This window comes from Podarcis erhardii (genome assembly GCF_964252035.2).
Source record: "Podarcis erhardii genome assembly, chromosome: 11".
NCBI classification, from domain to species: domain Eukaryota; kingdom Metazoa; phylum Chordata; class Lepidosauria; order Squamata; family Lacertidae; genus Podarcis; species Podarcis erhardii.
The window spans coordinates 17,172,333-17,191,382 of NC_138501.1; the positions used below are offsets into that span (position 1 = coordinate 17,172,333).

Consider the following 19,050-nt stretch of genomic DNA (forward strand, 5'->3'; position numbering starts at 1 on the left):
GCTGACATAGAAGACAAAATAAAAATCCAAATGTTTTATATATGTGGCACAATCACAGCTCAAGTAGAGTATTAAACATTGGTCATAGGACCTGTTTGGAGAAAGATACTTATTTTCCTCCTCCTAAAAGATTCCACCTAAACATTAGGAAGAACTTCCTGACAGTAAGAGCTGTTCGACAGTGGAATTTGCTGCCAAGGAGTGTGGTGGAGTCTCCTTCTTTGGAGGTCTTATAGCAGAGGCTTGACAACCATATGTCAGGAGTGCTCTGATGGTGTTTCCTGCTTGGCAGGGGGTTGGACTCGATGACCCTTGTGGTCTCTTCCAACTCTATGATTCTATGATTCTATGATTCCTCACCTGAGAAACTAACTTTGTGCTTGCTCCACTCTGCTCTCATAGTGTTTAAAATACAAAATTTGAAGATGGACCATAGCACTTGGATACATTAATCACTTGAAGGGGGCCGGTGAGTACAAAGGATCCCTGGCCCCAACATCCACATGCTGGGCATAGACACCACTGTAGGTCAGAGTGGAGAACATGTGGCCATTCAGATGTTGGATTGCAACATAGGCCCAGTATACCTGAAGGAGCATCTTTACTCCCATCGTTCAGCCCAGACACTGAGGTCCGGCTCCGAGGGCCTTCTGGCAGTTCCTTCATTGCAAAAACTAAAGTTACAGGGAACCAGGCAGAGGGCCTTCTCAGTAGTGGTGCCTGCCCTGTGGAACACTCTCCCACCAGATGTCAAGGAAATAAACAACTGTCTGATTTTTAGAAGGCATCTGAAGGCAGCCTTGTTTAGAGAAGTTTTTTAATGTTTGATGTTTTAATGTGTTTTTAATATCCTATTCGAAGCTTCCCAGAGTGGCTGGGGAGGACCGGCCAGATGGGTGGGGTATAAGTAATAAAATTTATAATTATTATTATAGCTAAGATTCCTGACCATTATGCTGGCAGGATCTGAAACGAGTCCAACAAGATCTAGATGGCCACAGGTTCTGCATCCCAGCTCTATACTGAAAGAGCTCAAGGCCCAAATATGCCATTTAACTCACATCAAACATTAATAGCTTTTCCTTTCCTTCTATATATGTATTTATTTACAAAGTACTTTTTGTCTGTATAATTCTAAGCACCATATCATGGTGGTCTCCCATCTGGGCACCTCAGCAGACCCGCCAAGTGTCCCTATTTTCCAGGGACATATTTACAGAAGCCATTGTGACCCCTCCCTCTGCTGGCTCACTGGTCTCCAGAGTGCTAAAAGGCCTGGTGAGCTCCTATGGTTGGATCATTTTGTGTTTGTTACAGAAAGAAGATAGACATGTAAGTAGGATTTCTCTCAGCATCTGCATTCTGTGATGATAGTGAATTCCTCTTGAGCTTTGAGGCATGAATGCCAAAATTAGTTTAGGAACGTAGATCAGGAGAGTACTAACTGTGGGCCCCATTTCTCACATTTTTCTCTTTTCTAGGCTTTCAAGGCTGAGAAAAGTGTTTTCCTGGTTGGGAAAGAGAAATAAGATTTTGCCTCTCCCTGAGACCTCCTCCTCACCCACAACCTCGCCCTCCACCTTCCCCTCTGGACCCCTCTTTCAGAGGACAAAAAAGGTAAAACGCTTCTGCATATAGATGTATCTTCCAGAGTAATATTAGTCCCTAAATAAGGCTTCTTAGGAAAGGTCTCTCTGTAACTGTCTGAGTCCTATTTTGAGGTTCAGAAAATAAACATATCCCATGTGACTCTTTGTTTCCCTGTAGGCTCTGCAGACCTCCTGCCAGCCAGAACTGAAAACCCCAGGAAAACATGAAGGCAATGTCTATTTCCAAGGATATGTTCAGGGTATATAAGAAAGTCCCTAAAACAGTTATAATTGCTAGCCTTCTCTTCTTTTCCATTGAGATGACATAATATCTGAAGACCTGGAGAGAGAGCAGGGGCAGGACAGCTTTTATACTGACACCATGAACCACCAGAACCTGAACACGGAGTTTGCCCTCACTCTCTACCAATGCTGGGCAGAGCTCCACCATGGAACGAACCTCACCATTTCCCCAGTGAGCGTGTCTCTTTCTCTGGGGCTCAAGGAAGCCCACTGGCTCAGCTGCAGCATGTTCTGGTATACAGCACTCATGGTAAGGCAACCTTCTGAGAAACAGCTTTTCGGTGAGCAGTGCATGCTGTTGTGAACTTCACCTTACAGCTTGGACTGTCTTTCCTCTGAGACGCCAAGGAAGCCGTCCTCCTGGGGCACCAGGGCTGCCTGGGTCACGGCGGGGTCCAGAGAGCCAGACTCCACATGGCTCAGCAGGAGCGGGGACGAGGGAGGACATGTCTTCTATGGGGGATCCTACAAGCCCAACTGGGGAGAATTTAACATTTTTAAAGCAAATGTCCTGGATTTGGTTCAGGCTCTGAGTCGGCAGTCTATCAGGCGACTTTGTATGTCTTGAAAATTGGCAACCCCAGATGTTTTGCTTCCCTGATTCTCAAGACAAGACAAGCTGATTCTATTGCACACTCTTTTGCACTGAGACGCTTTAAGACATTGCTATGTATAAATATGCTATTAAGCTAGAGCAACTGTTCACTCATCTGATGAAACCTTTTAAAAGAATTGTTGTTTAAGCCTAAGCAATCACCTAGCATAATTACTTTTATTTTAAATTGTAATCTTACAATTCCTAAGTTATTCCTTATAACAGAAAGAGATGGGTTATCGAGTAAAGCTATCAGAGTGCAACTCAAAGTAGAAATATTGCACAGCTGGGCTGGATCCAGATGACCACATCTAGCACCACAGAAAACAGATGCCCAGTGTTTTTAGCGCAGGTAGCATATCTGATTAGACATATTTAACTGGTGGGCAGACAAGGCTGGTTGTTTCAGAGGCTTCTTTCTTTGCATGACTTGTTGAGATCCTAAAATGTCTGTCCAACAGTTGCTTGAAAAGCTTTGAGAGATTGAAAGCGTAACTTGGTATTCGTGAATTACAACTGACTTAATTTTCTTTAATGATACATTTCAAGGCACCTGCTTTTTAAAAAAAAAATTCCAATCTGCCTAGGGACAGCAAATCAATGAGTAAAATGAGTGGTTGCATTGCACAAACACACTGTATCCTAACAGTGATCTCCGGATCATTAGATTTGTATAGCATTTCCCACCAGTGCTAAGGTAGCTGACTTCTAAAGTAAAATTTTCCACCATTTTTTTTAAAAGTAGCATTAATACACTGAGCTTTCTGCAGGTTAACTCTGACATTATGTGAGACTTTAAAAAAAAATACTGCAAGATCTTGTGTAATATCTTCAGATGCTCAAAAACAACAACAACAACCTTCTTTCCCCTGCTCTTCCTGGAAGGCATGAAGGCAAGAAGTGGTGTCTGGTGCAGCAAATTGTGCACCATTTCAAAGCAGTATTGCCACTGAGAAAATGGCAAAAGGTTTTCAGTGGGAGGGAGAGAGAAAGGAGAAAAATACACCACTGCTGGCCCCCTTTCCCTTCATAAGAAAACCCAGTAACTAACAGTCCACCTTCAGTGCAAGCCTTCCACATGAACTATTTTTGAAAGTTCATACTTGATGTGATTGGGGGGGGGGGAATAGTAATTCTGTAGTTTCTAATTTAGAAACTGAAATGATGGTTTTGTTCAAGCAAGCGATACAATCACTTGAAAGTAATGGGGTTCAGTACCATCCACATATAGGATAGGTCTAAGTAACTGCTGCAAGTAACAACTAAGTCAAAAGTTGCTGTTCAGCTTAAAAACACAACTTGTCTTGGTCAGTGCCAACTGCTACATCAGGGTGGGGAACCAGCATAGGTCCCAATGTGGCCTGCAGAACCATTTCCCTCAAATCCTGTGATCCACACCTGATGTCATATGGGATGTTAGGTGTGGGACAGGCAGAGACTGGGCCGGAGAGAGCTGCAGAACCAAGTTCCTTATGGAAAGTTTGTGCAGCAGAACCCTGTGGAAAGCAGGGTTGAAGTCACCACCCATCAGCTGCGTGACTGAGTTTCCCATGGGAAATTTGACTGCACAGCCAATCCTTACAGAAAGCAGCTCTGCTAAACATAGGGATTGCAAAGCCCCTTGCACTGCACAGACACACCAAAACCGCAAGCAAAACTCCTGTTGCATGATGCTGTCTCATACAAAGGCAGGCCCCTTCTCTGGATCCAAGCCTTGATGTTTCACATTATATATTGCTAGATTCCCAACTTCCCATCAGCCTCAGCTAGGTGTGGGCCAATTTCCAATGCTCAGGGATGAGGAGTTTTAGCTCAAAACCTACAGGCTCCATGGGACGCAGGTGGCGCTGTGGATTAAACCACAGAGCCTAGGACTTGCCGATCAGAAGGTCGGTGGTTCAAATCCCATGATGGGGTGAGCTCCCGTTGCTCAGTCCCAGCTCCTGCCAACCTAGCAGTTCGAAAGAACATCAAAGTGCAAGTAGATAAATAGGTGCGAATGTACACGGCGTTTCCGTGCGCTGCTCTGGTTCGCCAAAAGCAGCTTAGTCATGCTGGCCACATGACCCGGAAGCTGTACGGCGGCTCCCTCGGCCAATAAAGCAAGATGAATGCTGCAACCCCAGAGTCGGTCACGACTGGACCTAATGGTCAGGGGTCCCTTTACCTTTACTTTATAGGCTCCATACAGCTTGCTCCATACAGGACAGCAGGGCTTTTGTTCAGCCAGAACTCACTGTAACCTAGTTCTGACACCTCTCAGGTGGGTGCCATTGTCACAGGGGAGGCGTTCATGGTGAGTTCTGACACCTCTTTTTCTAGAATATGCATGATAGCATTCTTAATGACCACAGTAGCTGAAGAAGCCACCAGCAAGCACCTCTTGAAATAGCACTAAAGAAAGAGTCTCGTTACCTCCGAACACTCCTTGGTGCCCAGAGAAGAAGATGCACTAAGGAGATGCCCAGATAAGCACAGGTTACAGATGTAAAGTTTCCTCACTCCCATCACTCTTGTCTTTTCAACATCTTGAAAGTCTAAGCTGTGAACAAGAACTTAGCAATTATGCTCATGTAAGGAAGAATTTTCTTTAACGTTCATCATCATACACCCTCTTATTAAATGGTTATGTTGGGAAACAGCCAAACACTTTAGGCTTTCTGCACAGTTCCTGGGTTCCACCTTGCTAAATGAAGGTGCTGTTCCTCCCAAACAGAAGCAAGATCCAATCTTCTGGCCTGCAGGTGCCAGATGGGACAGCACACAGAAGAATGGAAAATGAAGTAAACAAAGAATCTTCTGTACTTTGTATTTCTGTATTCATACAGGAGATTTTGCCCAAGAATTCTACTAATCAACATTGCATTGAGAGGAACAAACACGCATACACAGGAAGTGCCTTTACACATGTGTGAAGAAAAACCTGGTTTACATCATACACACAGCGTACGTATTTTAAGGCAGCATGGCTTTGAATGAATTTTAACTTGACACTGGAGGTTTTAACTTTGTCTTAGTATTCAATGTTTTCTGTTACTGTGCCAATTCATTGATTTTTGTTCTTCCTTTTCTTGTAAAGTGCCTTGTTACAGCCAAACAGTGGCATAAAATGTTTTAATAAATACTCTATATACCGGTAAGTAAAGATAAAGGGACCCCTGACCGTTAGGTCCAGTTGCGGACGACTCTGGGGTTGCACACTCATCTCGCTCTATAGGCTGAGGGAACCGGCGTTTGTCCACAGACAGCTTCTGGGTCATGTGGCCAGCATGTCTAAGCCGCTTCTGGGGAACCAGAGCAGTGCACGGAAACACCGTTTACCTTCCCACCGGAGCAGTACCTATTTATCTACTTGCACTTTGATGTGCTTTCGAACTGCTAGGTTGGCAGGAGCTGGGACCGAGCAACAGGAGCTCACCCTGTCACGGGGATTCGAACCGCCGACCTTCTGATTGGCAAGCCCTAGGCTCTGTGGTTCAACTCACAGCACCACCTGTGTCCCCATGTCGTCCCCCAAAGTGGCCTGCAGGGGTCAGGAGAACCCCATAACAGCATGTGGATTGTGGTGTCTAGCAAGCTGACAAGTTTTGCGTCAGAAGAGTGTGACACTGAATTCCTTCCTTTGCTTTCAGTCTGATGTGTTAACCACTCTTGGTACAAATTCATGATCATGTATGAAATCTATATTTCAGCAACAAATTGATTAGAAGGGTGGGGAAAAGTGCACACCTTACCAATCTTCAACATCATACCATGGTTTCCCCAGTTTGTGAATGAGCCAGATTGAGCACTGAACTAAGTATACCAAAAGATGAGTAGAATGATCCAGCTTAAACAAACTGTTACACCCAATTTCAAGGAATTATGGTTTGTTTAAACTACAGTTTCATATCCTGGTCATTTGAAACGAACCACAATTCCTTGAGTTCAGGTGTAAGAGGGAACAGTGGTTAGTTTCAGACTTAGAAGTTGTATGCTTCAACCTCTTCACTAGGAGCACAAAAAAGAAAGTGGGAGGGAATATATTAAATTGAGGGGACAGACATAACATTATTATCCTTAAAATGACCTTCACGCTAAGGAAAGAGTCTTCATAAAAAGTTCATAGCAACTATGGCATTTTGGAACAATGATTCTCTACACGACTTTTTATTTAGGCATTATGGGTGGGTACTAAATACATGACAATATTACAAAATTTGAGTTATTAGCTGAGGAGTATTCTTCACAAACACACTCATTCACCCATTTTCCTTGTAGAAGTGCAGAACTGTACACAATATTGGAATATTGGCATACTTAAAGTGCAACTTGTCAAAAGGTTTACTGAAAAATAATAGTACTTCTCAAAATATAAATTTCCATCTTAAATTTATTTATTTATTTTTTTAAAAAAAGTCTGAACTGCTGGTACCCTGAACTGTAAATTTTCAGTATGCTTGGCTGCCTTTGTGATTCAAATATAAAACTCAGAAACTGGAAAATTAGCGTTTGTCTCTTTAACGTTGAAATCATTTCCCCATATTTGTCTTTTGAATTAAAATGTGAAGGGCGACAGTGTTTAAAGAGGAAATGCTTTAATACATACATGAAATATAATCGTCACAGCACTCAAACTCATGATCTGCTCCAAAATAGTTGTGCAGGCTTTCTGTCCAACATAAGCATAACTTTCCATAACCCTAGCATGTATCATCCTTGTTGATGACTTTATAGAAGGGACATAGGCCACTCTACAGGCCACTCCAAGCACTTATTTGCTGGTGCTACTTCCTTCATAAGCAGGGTATTAAAAGGCATGCCTTCCAGTCATGTGACTGCTTCATGGCACATGATAGAGCTATTGTCACCAAGTCACCCCATGGCCTGATCATTGTGTCTTAAAACATCAATTGATTCATGGGAATTTCAGAGGGAAAATGATTAAAATTCAATGTATCAAACAACTGTGCAAGTTCTTTGAAATGCCACTGTGCATTTCTTCTCTGCAATAGTAGCATATATGTTATTGCACAAATTTAAATGCAGACTAAGTGCTTAGAAACCACCCCTCTGCTCCTTGCACAGAAATCTGCAAAAAATTACATTTAAAATCATATAAAATGTTACAAAATATTAAAATTAAAATGTTAAAGTATGTGTCCTGAGAATATTACAAAATTCATTATACAAGCCCTTCATTTTTGTTTTATTTACAGCATCCATTCCCAGACATTTTTTTTTTTACAATTAGCATTGTATTGACACTGTTCCCACCCCCAATATTATAGCAAAAAGTATATTATTTGCATTTGAGTAACCAGTCTCTTATCTAGTTTACATACTTTTCTACACTTCTAAAATGTAAGAGTAACCCAGAATAGTTCTTTTAGCACATAGAAAACATTGAAGGCTTTGTGCATTTCTATATTTTGGTCAAAACAGTTAGTGTATACACTTTTTACATTTTGGCAAAAGAAACGTGAAAATCTTATTTCAATATACTTTGATTTCCCCCATTATAAATCTATAGTATATTTCATACCCCAGATTAGTCATTTTCTTTTGCCGTATTTTCTAAATTTGCTTCAGAAAGGCAGTTACAAGGTAAACACTATGATCTAAGTGCTGGGGAGAAAACAGCATCTTTGGGCTAAATGAAAACAAATTCACCAGAAAGAGTAAATCGCATTATTTGTCTATTTCCTGAAACACTCAGCGTTTTACAAAAGAACAATTTGCATTCAGTATCCTATGCAGCACATTCCTATGGTTCATTTCATCAACACTAAAGGTTCATGTATTGTTTTCTTTAAATATAATTCTTAAACAGTTTTATGAGAGAGATAATCACATAATATTTGCATATTTTTTAAACAGGGCTTAGATAAAAATATATATTTTGTATGTCTCTTGGTTTAAGGAAAAGACTGCCATCCTGATAGCAGCCATTCAAGCATGGAAAGTTCCGACACAAAGTCTATCCTTCAATTCTTAGCTCTGCGTACAGAGTTCAAATTGCAACAATGATCAACTTGGATTCCGGGGATTAGGTAGCAGTGGTGGCTCAACTCTCAAGAGGTGCTTATTTTAGACAAGTACAACCCATACTCATAGCTAGCTAGGAGGAGGAATTTGGCAACAGATAGTTGTATTTATCAGGCAAACGTCATAAGGCTTCCTTATGGTATGGGTCTTTAGAGAAGGATAAACGAAAAAAGACCACGTTCACCTACAAATTAAAAACACAGCAACATACATAAAAAACTTCAGCAACATACATATTTTAAACATTTACTGAATGATCGCATATGGTTGAGGCAAAACCAGAAGGAACTTATTAAATCTTTAAGGCATCAGTGCATCGAGGACTGAAGCGCCAAGAAATAAATATAAACATCGAAAAATGTTACTGTGATGTTATCTGTACAATCATCAACATACTTTACATACAATTGTTACCCACTTATAAAATATATTTCAGTATTAACACCATACTAGAGCATGAATTTCACATCACTTTTCAATACTTCACTGAGTGAGCTAAATCGATCTGGCAAGATTCTCATCTTTACTGTCCCATCAGCTCCACATGAGAATATGTGATTTGCTGGTCCTGTCTCAATCTGCATGACACCTGTCCCAAGATTTCTGAAAATAGACTGTCGAGAATGTTCATTGATGAAAGTGTGAAGAAGACCAAAGTTAGATAGACTCCATACCTAAAAACACAAAGAAAAATATTTCAATATGTGGGTTTGTTTTTGCTATTACAAGGATAATATTGTTTGCTTAAAATTACTTCATCAATACTGTAACATTGGTTATTGTGTTTTTTAAATATATATTTCATTTTATGGTTTGTACTGCAAACCTAATTCAACTTCTATAAACAAAGGCAGGATATAAATATTTTAAATAAAAACGAATTTATAGTTAAGGCAATAGTAAATAGTCTTAGGTCTAGGGAAAAAGCAGAAGAGAACAAAACATGAAAGTCCTACTCAATATAATTCTTAGGCAATGCTCTAATGAATGTGTAATAAATTTATATTTACAGTGGTGCCCCGCAAGACGAATGCCTCGCAAGACGAAAAACTCGCTAGACGAAAGAGTTTTCAGTCTTTTGAGTCATTCCGCAAGACGAATTTCCCTATGGGCTTGCTTCGCAAGACGAAACATCTTGCGAGTTCCTGCGAGTTTTTTTCCTTTTTCTTCAAGCCGCTAAGCCGCTAATAGCCGTGCTTCGCAAGACGAAAAAACCGCAAGACGAAGAGACTCGCGAAACGGATTAATTTCGTCTTGCGAGGCACCACTGTATCAAAGTCTTAAAAAATGGAATTTTACAATGTGTTACCTTTATGTTTCCTTCAGCAGATCCTGTGACAAAATATTCTTCTGTAGGATCCACAGCAATTGCTTTAATTGGAGAATCGTGACTCTGGAAAAATTGTCGTTGCTGCTTTTGCCGAAGATCTATTAAACAGGTATAGCCTTTTCTGCCACCTGATATTAATAGCTGGTGTTTGGGGGCATATGCTAAGACAGTTGCTCCAGTATCATGACAAGTAAAGGCTAAAATCCAAATCAATAAAATAAAATTAGTATTAGTATTTTATTTGTAGTCTTGTATAAAGCTTTGTGTAACAATAATAGCGCACATGAACTGCAATATTAAACCTGGTTTTAAAGTGCCAAACTCAAGTCCAAAGAAACTAAAATGTTACTGATTCTCCTGTTGGCTCTCATGCACATGGTTCATGGGATGCAGAGAGTTCCCCTCCCTAAGCAAATGACTACGAGGAACCACATAAATCAAGAAATTTGTCCTCTATTAATAATGCACATATTCGACAAGATGTTGCCAATAAGCTCTAGCACAAGTTCCAATAATCTATTGGTCAGTTGATTGCATGTAAAATGAATAGTGATTTGTGAGGATAAGACTAAACAAGGAACAAGAATGTAAATCTAGGCCACAGTATTTGTTTTGCAGAAGCTTGATAAAGAATGTAGCAAACTTTATGGGAAATATAACAATTATCTACCCACATATAAATCTTTAGTTTTAAATTGTTTGTATATATGCGTTAAACTTACCATGCACTAAGCTACTAGAATGTGCAACCAGAGTATCCCAGAGACAAATATTTCTAAAAAAGAGAAAGATAAAAATAATCAAATAAACTTTTCTAAATTGCACTTGCTGGTGCCCTCCCTTTTTATACACATCAAATAGTGTATGTGTGTATACAGTATGTCTACTTCACTATATCAGGATAACGCTTCCTGCATCGGATAAAATGGACTGCCTATCTGCAACCCCTGACAGATTGCCTCTTAGGGAATGACACTGTTGCAATAATAATTAAGTTCTACTCTGAGTAGACTCACTGAAATTCATGGCTATAATTTCGATGCATTAATTTTAACGGGTCTGCTGTGTTTGGTGGTTTTATGCTTGTAGAAATCATTTGTGCAAGGAGGATAATTCATTTTTGCCAATTCTCTCCTACCTACTGTAGTTTCCTGTGCACTCCAATAAGCTGGTCTCAAGGACTGGAGGGGCCCTCCTAAGTAGTGTGAATTATGGGGTCGAGGACTGCAGAGGGCTGGTGGAACTGGTGAAATTCAGGTGTCCCACCTTGTGCGAGCGGAAGCACTTTCCCCTACTGCAAGCCGCCATTGGCACAGCCCAACATAAAAAGTACTTTTTTCATTTGCACTCAGTTTACCACTGTGATCTTGGAACAAATTTCAGTACCTGTTGTCAGTAGACTGCCCAGCTGTGGCTATCAAAGATGAAGAGCTGATGAAAACGAAGTCACTGGCTGTTTTGTTATGGCACTGCCATGTCTGGAAATTGTAACGGGCATTAGTAAGTAAAGGTTGGAAATAAAAGTAATATATAATTTGGTCTTATAAACAGTAACATGTATGAGATTGTCTACGGGCTTTCCATAGTCATAGTAACAACTTGAATTTGGCCCAGTAACAAATCCTCAGCCAGCATGGCAGGAGTGTTAAATGCTGATAAGATCTCACATCTGTCAGCAATCATGTAGCATGCAGCCTTCTGCCCTAACAGCATAACATTCATAGTGCATTGCATTAATCCCATCTTGAAGTCCCAGTGCCACAACTATTGTGGTCAAGCTCTCCCAGTCCAGGTATAGTCACATCTATCATACCAGCCAAAGCTGGTAAGGTGTTTTTTGTTTCGTTTTGCTTTTACTTCTTTTCATTGAACAGAAGGTCCCTAAAATCGTATCATAAAATACTTTTAGAAAGTCCCCCCGTTTCAGAAGTGGTTTGCCATTTGGCTTGTGGGTTGCTGTTAGAGAAGAAGAATGAGCACAAAACCTGCAATTTTTCAACCAAGTATATTTAACAATAGATGTTTAATGTCTTACAACTATTTACTTCAAAGTATGTGTGCAAAGCATAGGAGGAAACCACAGTCAAGAATATAAGCAGCTTATAACAATTAAAATACAGCTTTTCAATGTCATGGTGCTATCAAACAAAAGCAAGCTGGGGGGAGGGGGGACTTTTTAGGCTCACCAAATATGGTTTGGGTGTGCTTCCATTAAGTAGAGATGTTTTCCAGTTTGTTTGATACAGACTTATAAACCCATCACCATCAACGATCCCAAACTGGGGAAAAACAACAACATTAAAAATATGAATATATATGCAGTTCCAACATATATTGTTTGTGTTTGTGTGTTTATATATTGCCCATACATTTAAAATTATTGTATCCTAAACATTTAAATCCATGGTTCCCAATGTAGGGCACCCCCCCACAGGGGGGCCACTTGATTTTTAAGGGGAGCAATTCGAGAATGAGTTATTAACAGTGAATGATGGCCTTTTGGGCTTCCTCTGCGTGCATAGGAGTTCACTTTTTGAATAGTAAGAATTATATGTCACAGGGTGTGTGTATGTCAGGATTGTAGAGATTATTAGATAGGGCATGGCCCAAAAAAGGTTGGGAACTACTGACTTAAACTTATTGTATCCTAAGCTACTGGAAGGAGCAACCAGAGCATTTCATAGAAACACATTTCTTTTTTAAAAAAATCTCTGAGATGCAAAAGGGACGCTACCTTATTGCCTTGATAATTGAATCTCATCCGTGTAATCCTGGAGTTGCCACCAGACCGGAAACATGTAATTTGCTGAGAATGGCCCCACTCAAACATTCTCACACTGCCATCCTGAGCACCTGTCAAATCTGGAATAAAAAATAATCCATAAAACTTCAACTCTTCTTTAAAACTAAGGTATAGTTAAAATGGCCAAAAACAGGTTCAATCTGAATTGAGAATTATAGCCGCCTACAAGTATGCTGGTTTTTTCCTCCATCTTTTTAAACAAGGAGCACTTTTCCTTGTTGGATGTTTTCAAACATTTTTTCCCTACACTGCATAATAAATTGGGACTATTGCAAACATCAAAATGGCCTAGAAATATTAAACTTACAGTAAGGTAGTGTTGGGTGGGAAGCCATTCTTCGTACATTATTGATAGCCTTCTTGATCATCTGTTAGATGTGCAAAAATAAATAGGTAAGCTGCAAAATTGATCAGAAGCCTTTAAAAGTAATTAGTGATGTAAAATGCAGACACTACCAAGTTTGTTTACCTTCATGAATTTGGGGCTGAAATATGGATGGAAGTCAATGAAAGCTACATAATTCCCTCAGCATTAGTGCACACTGATATCAACAGAACATAACCCCTGAGTGTGGGAGCTTTCGTTCCACAGGACTAAGGGTCCCAATAGAGACACTCTAGGCTGCATTCTTACCTCTTTTCTTGCCAATTCCTTTCTGATTCCATTAAAATTATTGGAATATTCCTGTATATTGTAAGGTAAGTAAGACAGAGGTAGAAGCAGAAGCATGTAAGAGAGAGGCAAACAAACTTTTACAGAAGTTAACTAGGAATGAAGAACATTGTGTTTTGCATTTAATCAATCACAGAAAATTTAGTTGTGACTTATTTGCATTAACTGGAAAATTATGTATCTAAGTAGCCTTCGGTTAAAGAGCACGTATTACAGTAGGTAGTTAAGGTATTGACACAGGTATGTGGCACATTCATAAAGCCTAATTTTTAAGGAGTATCCTAAATACTTCTGCAGCTTCGCCTTTCACACTTAATTTGTCTCCCCTGCCCACATTACTTTTACATATGCTTCTTTCTCCATTTCTTATCCCCATCTTCTCTACTCCAAGTTTATTTTTTAATATTAACCTTTTATCTATTTTCCATCAGTACCCGCTTTGGCTCTTTGCCCCTCAGAAGAGGGAGGAGAAGCATTCTGATTTGGTAAGTGATTAGCAGGGAGGATGGGAGAACTGGAGTGTGGGTGTGGGATTTGGAAGGGCCAGAAGATGCAGTAGCAGCAAGCCCCAAATGTTTCCTTCTCCCTCAGATCATCCATTCACTCCTCCTCCTTTTCTCATATTTGGCTGGGCACTCTGTCCTCTCTCTCTCTCTCTCTCTCTCTCTCTCTCTCTCTCTCTCTCTCTCTCTCTCTTGCTCCTTTCCAACTTTGCATGGTACATCTCACTCTCCAACCCCCTCTTGCTTCTGTGTGTGCTTATGCACTCACGGTGCATGTGAGCAGCTACTGGGAACAGTGTCAGTCCCACGAAAAGGCTATGGTCCCTTGCCCACAGTTTGAGAAAAAATATAGAGCAAAAACAGAGTTTAAATTACGTCAAAAAGGCAGACACATTAAGGAAAGTGTTTCATCTGTCAATGTCATTTGAACAAGGCATTCTTCCATAGCTAGCAGCGCCCATTTCTAGGTAAAAGATTAGGTAAAACAAAACATGTACACATCCAGCTTTGCTGAATACCGCACACTTGCTTTGGTTTTCCTAGTGTAACAGTTGAAGGGAGTACTCAAAATTCCTTCTATGTGGATGTGTAAGTTGTGCCAATACTTTAGCATGGGCAAGATGCCCAAATTCTCCCTTTGGATGTTACATAAAAACCATAAATTTGAAGTGAGAATTCAACCTTGCAGCAAAAGAAGATATATGGTAATTACAATGCATAGGATCACAGCCTTGCTACTGTCTGAGCAATTACTATCTTCCTACAGTATCACTGGGCTCAAATACACATGCCTTAGAGATTATTTGAGATCTTAGTGTAATCCATCTTACTTTTGCTTTATTTTCTCTACTTTTTGCAAAGGCAAATATAACCGAGCATGGATACAAAAATAAAAACCTAGGATACATATAGAACCCTTTCAAGCAGTTATTTTAAGTAACTAGTTTCAATATTTTATAAACCGAAGCTAATCCCTGCTAATTGTATCAAGTTTTATTTATTTTGCTTTGTGCCTGGCAACTTCAACTCACATAACTGCAGATAAACCTGCCATTTTTCCTCCATCGGGAAATAAAGGGCATGCATGAGATTTGTAAAATATATCCAGTGCCCAACGTCTTCTGGGCCAATATACACATAATGGCTCATGCATGTTTCTTTAAAAGAATCATCAACTGAAGAGCATAATAAAGAGGTTAAACTACAAAATCAAGTGAGCTTTCCTAATGTAATAGCAAGCAGCTTGCACAGCCTCAGATTCCTACTAGCAGAGCTGATGTGAGAACTCAGAACTGGTGAGGATTTAAAACGTTGGTGAGTAAAAGTAGAGAGATGTTTTCAGAAGTGTTCTCTCCTGAGGAAAGTGTCAGAACAGTTGGACCAGAACTAAAACTTCAGAATCGCCTTAGAGACGGCATGGAAAGGTAACCAAAGCTAAGGAAGAAGAGGTCCTAGGAGACTGGGGAATCCAAGGGGATGTTGATGGAGTCAACAGTGGACTGAGTTACATTCGACCAAGTGAAACACAGATGAATAAAGAATCCTGAAGAAAATGCAAACAGAAAACGCACAACTGAGGACTCTAAGTGACTCTCAGTTTTAGCACTCCCACCCCACAGTAAGGGCACAGAAAGACTTGCCCCTATTGTAAAGAGTTGTTGTAAGGGTTACAATTAGATGATGCATGTAAAGCATTTTGAAAGCTCTAAAAGGTACTATATCGATGCTGTATTGTAGTGAATTATTCTGCTTAAAGGAAACTGGGCTAGGTAGTAAATAAAACTAGCTGGGAGTAACAGTGGCTGTAGTAACAAAAGGGACAATTTTACAAGACGCAGCTTTTCTATCATTGGAACACAATGATGGGAAGATCCACAGCTAGTAAATTCTCCCAAGTATAAAGGTCATATCAAGAGCCAGACATGAAGATCAGTGAAACTCAAATAACAACAAAAAAGTAGAGCTCAATCATGTGTAAAATTAGAAATAAATGGCCAAGGAAGGAAGGCAAGCAAGTAAACCCTAGGCTGAACTTGGATCTCTCTCGACGTTTATCCTTTGCACAACATAAGAAACTTCTGGATAATGGGCATCAGCACCAGGCTCTGCCTTTGCCTCGCTTCTCCATCTCTTCCCTTTGAAAGGAACTGATGGCAAAAGAGGCAAGCTGAGGAAACTTAGTGTTAGCATGGTACCTTTTGGAATGTTCAAAATGCTTCATGAATTTGTGTCACATTTTCAACCACCATATATGGACAGATTAGTTTTATAATTTCTGTGCTACAATTAGGGATTGAGAATTCAACCAGCAACTTCTTAACTGATATATCATGTTCTCAGACAATGCACAATTACTAAACTTTGCTTTTGTTTCCAACAGCATTTGGATTGTCTGCACTGAAGAAAACTGTTAAACGTATGGATTCACACAATAACAGAAGTGCTGAGAGTTTCTTAAGTAATTATTAATCTTTAAAAGAATTAGAAGTGTATATATTCTGAATATGATTTCTAACACCTAATAAAACTTAAATATTCCATATTCAATATTAAGTGTGTAATAGTGTGTAATTGAAGGATTATTCTATCGCAGGTGACTCACCACAGCAGCACCTCTGCCAGTTTGGGTACTACCAAGCCAAGGCATGTTGATTGGAGTGCCAGGATTGCTGTGTGTATAAGGAGTAGTTCCCTGAATGTTTCCCAAGTCATCACGAGCGTGGATAACCAAGAAATCATCAGCTCTATAAAGGAAAATGTTCTAATGAGAAATTTATGTTGCAAGAAACGGCAGTTGTTCAGCCCATCTGCATCTACAAATTTTAATGCAACATCTCTAATTTAGGCTACTGTAAAATGGTAAGAAGGGTCTGTGTCAGGCTTCAGGGAATCGGCTCCCCCCCCCTCCCCGTGGTAGTAGATAAGAAGATCAAACGAAAGGAACGCCTTACCAATTAGAATATTTCATATTTAATAATCACAGCAAGAGAACAAAGAACACATCTCCTAGAAATGGTAAGGATCACACACCCCTCTGTCCCTATTAATCTATATCACTCCTACGTCTTGTAATCGGAGTTTGTACCCTCTGCGCTTTCTGTTCTGAGCTCTTTGTGACCTTGGGGAGGGTGGTGGAGGAATGCTGCTCAATGACTGTGAATCTGTCAACCCTCTCTCTCTCCCAGTGTTTCTTCTTCTGCTAGCTGTTCCCCATTCATTATTTCCCAGCTTCTGCCTTCTGAACTATGCTCCTCTGCAAACCACTGTTCCAAATCTATACTGTCTTCCTGCTCCTGGAAAGATGCAGGTGGAGGGGGTGGCTCCCACCATTCCTCCTCAGTGCAGCCCTCCTCAGCATGGTCCCTGGCAGTCTGCTGGGTCTGGCCAATGGTCCATCTGGTCCAGCATCCTGTTAACATAATGCCACCCAGATGCCTGCTTATTGTTATGTACTGAGCTGAATCCTAGAACAATAGGATCCAGAATGCAGCAGTTTGATTGGTCCGCAGGAGCCACCCAATCCAGCTCCAGGTAGAAGTGAATCAGCGACCTGATTGGCCTGCAGGAGCAGCCAATCAGGCTTCAGGAGGAGGTGAATCCACAACCTGATTAGCCTACAGGAGCAGCCCGGAATTAGCCAATCACGCAGGGCCCATTGTATATATAGCTAGATGTTTTGGGGAAAGTTTCATTCACTGCTACCATGAGCTGAATAAAGAGCATGAAATTCACACTCGACTCCGAGTATATTTCACTTATACTTGGCTCTTTGAATTCAGAACTAAGGTGACCATATAGCCACTTCAGTGTCTGGGTCAAAGCAGGCCAGTCTTTTGAGATATCGGGATAGCTAAGCCAACAGCTGCCAAGGGGGGAAAAATGATTGCTTTTGTCAACACAGGTGGACTAAAACCACAGCAAATAAGGGTAATAGAAAGGCGGTGCTAACATTGGGGGAAAGGTGGTCTGGGAACTGAAGCAAACAGAGAGGGGGAAAGTCCAAGGCTGAGGAGATAAAGAAAATCAGGAAGGAGATCCCATAACACTCTTAGATAAATGTTTTAATAACTTTTTAAAACTAGTTGGATTAAGAAATTAACAGTGTATCATTATCACTTATTATTATTATTATTATTATTATTATTATTATTATTATTATTATTATTTTCATTTCTATACTGCTTTATATTTTTAAGAAAAAAAATAATTCATGTACAGAAGCCAATGTTAGGAGATATAGCCAACAAATGAAAAAATATACCCTTTAGCTTCCACTTCTACATCATCATCAACCCAAGTGTAGATCTGTGTAGCAAGAATTCCAGAAACATCTAGTTCTTGAACATCGTGACTTGAAGCTATTGCAATGCAATTCCTGTTGGCCTACAATATACAAGTGTAAGGGGAAAATAATAAGCTCAGGACACCACCAGTTAACAATACCTTTAATTCCACTATTGCCTGTTCACCACTGAATACAAAAGCCCCATGGAAGCGTGAAGTTATGAGTGTGACAGGGTGTTTAAATGAATCCGCATTGGCAGAGTTCCACATAGCTTCATATCATTTGGGTTCCCAACCACACCAACCAGCTACTATTCTTTGGGTGGAAAGTGCAGAAGGTTAAAATATAATATCCATGCTGCAGTCAAGTGCATCTGGTTCAGCAAGCTTGTTTCCAAAATTGACCAGCCAGATGCCCCAGGAAAACCATTATCAGAGTATGACTGAAATAGCTATCTGCTATCAGTTTTTCAGTCAGTATTATTGCATTTCAAAAGCTCAACTGGATGAAAGCTGCCCATATATACGACTTTTCATTTATGTTGTATCCACTCAGTTCCATTGCAACCATCTATTTATGTTGGTAGTAGACCAAAGTTTCTAGAACAGCAGAATTACTGCAACAGAGATCACTTTGCCTTTTGTGCATGCAGAACACAACATAATATTGACTGTAGGAGAAATAAAAATGGTGTTATTAGCTCTAGCTAAGGTCTGACTATTTTCTTTAAATATTACAATAGCTCTTTCTTCTTGTGAGCCTGAACTACAACATTCCAAAATATTCATTTTTTTAAAGCACCCCATTTGTGTGCATACCTTGTTGACAGCAAAAGCAGTGATAATGTCAGACTCCTTATGGATAATTCTAGCTTTACTTCCAGGGTATCCCATATCAGTTTCTATCTGTATATAAAAGGGAAACAAAGAGAGAGGGGGTCAC

The 19,050-nt window shown here is 40.1% G+C and overlaps 2 protein-coding genes and 1 long non-coding RNA gene across 5 annotated transcripts in view; 2 read left to right on the forward strand and 1 right to left on the reverse strand.

The window, feature by feature from the left end:
• The first annotated feature begins 1,075 nt into the window (after positions 1-1,075).
• On the forward strand, positions 1,076-8,529 carry LOC309352197 (uncharacterized protein). 3 transcript variants are annotated; one of them, XM_081880624.1, is made up of 4 exons: positions 1,076-1,332; positions 1,482-1,617; positions 1,768-1,849; positions 8,390-8,514. In XM_081880624.1, exons 1-4 carry the CDS (start codon positions 1,289-1,291, stop codon positions 8,494-8,496), a joined length of 369 nt encoding a protein of 122 aa, XP_081736750.1. In that variant the 5' UTR covers positions 1,076-1,288; the 3' UTR covers positions 8,497-8,514. The 3 variants fall into 3 exon arrangements, 1 of the variants encoding a protein (XP_081736750.1); XR_014161124.1 differs by having other exon boundaries at positions 1,076-1,617; positions 1,768-2,142; positions 8,390-8,529; XR_014161125.1 differs by lacking the exon at positions 8,390-8,514 and adding an exon at positions 5,204-7,047 and having other exon boundaries at positions 1,076-1,617; positions 1,768-2,142.
• Positions 7,048-19,050, reverse strand: part of DMXL1 (Dmx like 1) — a 71,156-nt gene continuing 59,153 nt past the window's right edge. Inside the window, exons 35-44 of the mRNA XM_081880639.1 lie at positions 18,927-19,013; positions 18,085-18,206; positions 16,426-16,567; positions 12,955-13,015; positions 12,579-12,706; positions 12,031-12,123; positions 11,231-11,322; positions 10,567-10,619; positions 9,824-10,041; positions 7,048-9,188 (exon numbers count right to left, since the gene is read on the reverse strand). Of these exons, the coding sequence (XP_081736765.1) occupies positions 8,964-9,188; positions 9,824-10,041; positions 10,567-10,619; positions 11,231-11,322; positions 12,031-12,123; positions 12,579-12,706; positions 12,955-13,015; positions 16,426-16,567; positions 18,085-18,206; positions 18,927-19,013 (1,221 nt within the window). The 3' untranslated portion in view covers positions 7,048-8,963. The remainder of the gene's footprint in view (positions 9,189-9,823; positions 10,042-10,566; positions 10,620-11,230; positions 11,323-12,030; positions 12,124-12,578; positions 12,707-12,954; positions 13,016-16,425; positions 16,568-18,084; positions 18,207-18,926; positions 19,014-19,050) is intronic.
• LOC309352218 lies at positions 9,813-16,543 on the forward strand. Its single transcript, XR_014161144.1, has 5 exons — positions 9,813-9,953; positions 10,992-11,077; positions 11,197-11,344; positions 13,752-16,281; positions 16,417-16,543. It is a non-coding gene; the product is annotated as an uncharacterized lncRNA (long non-coding RNA).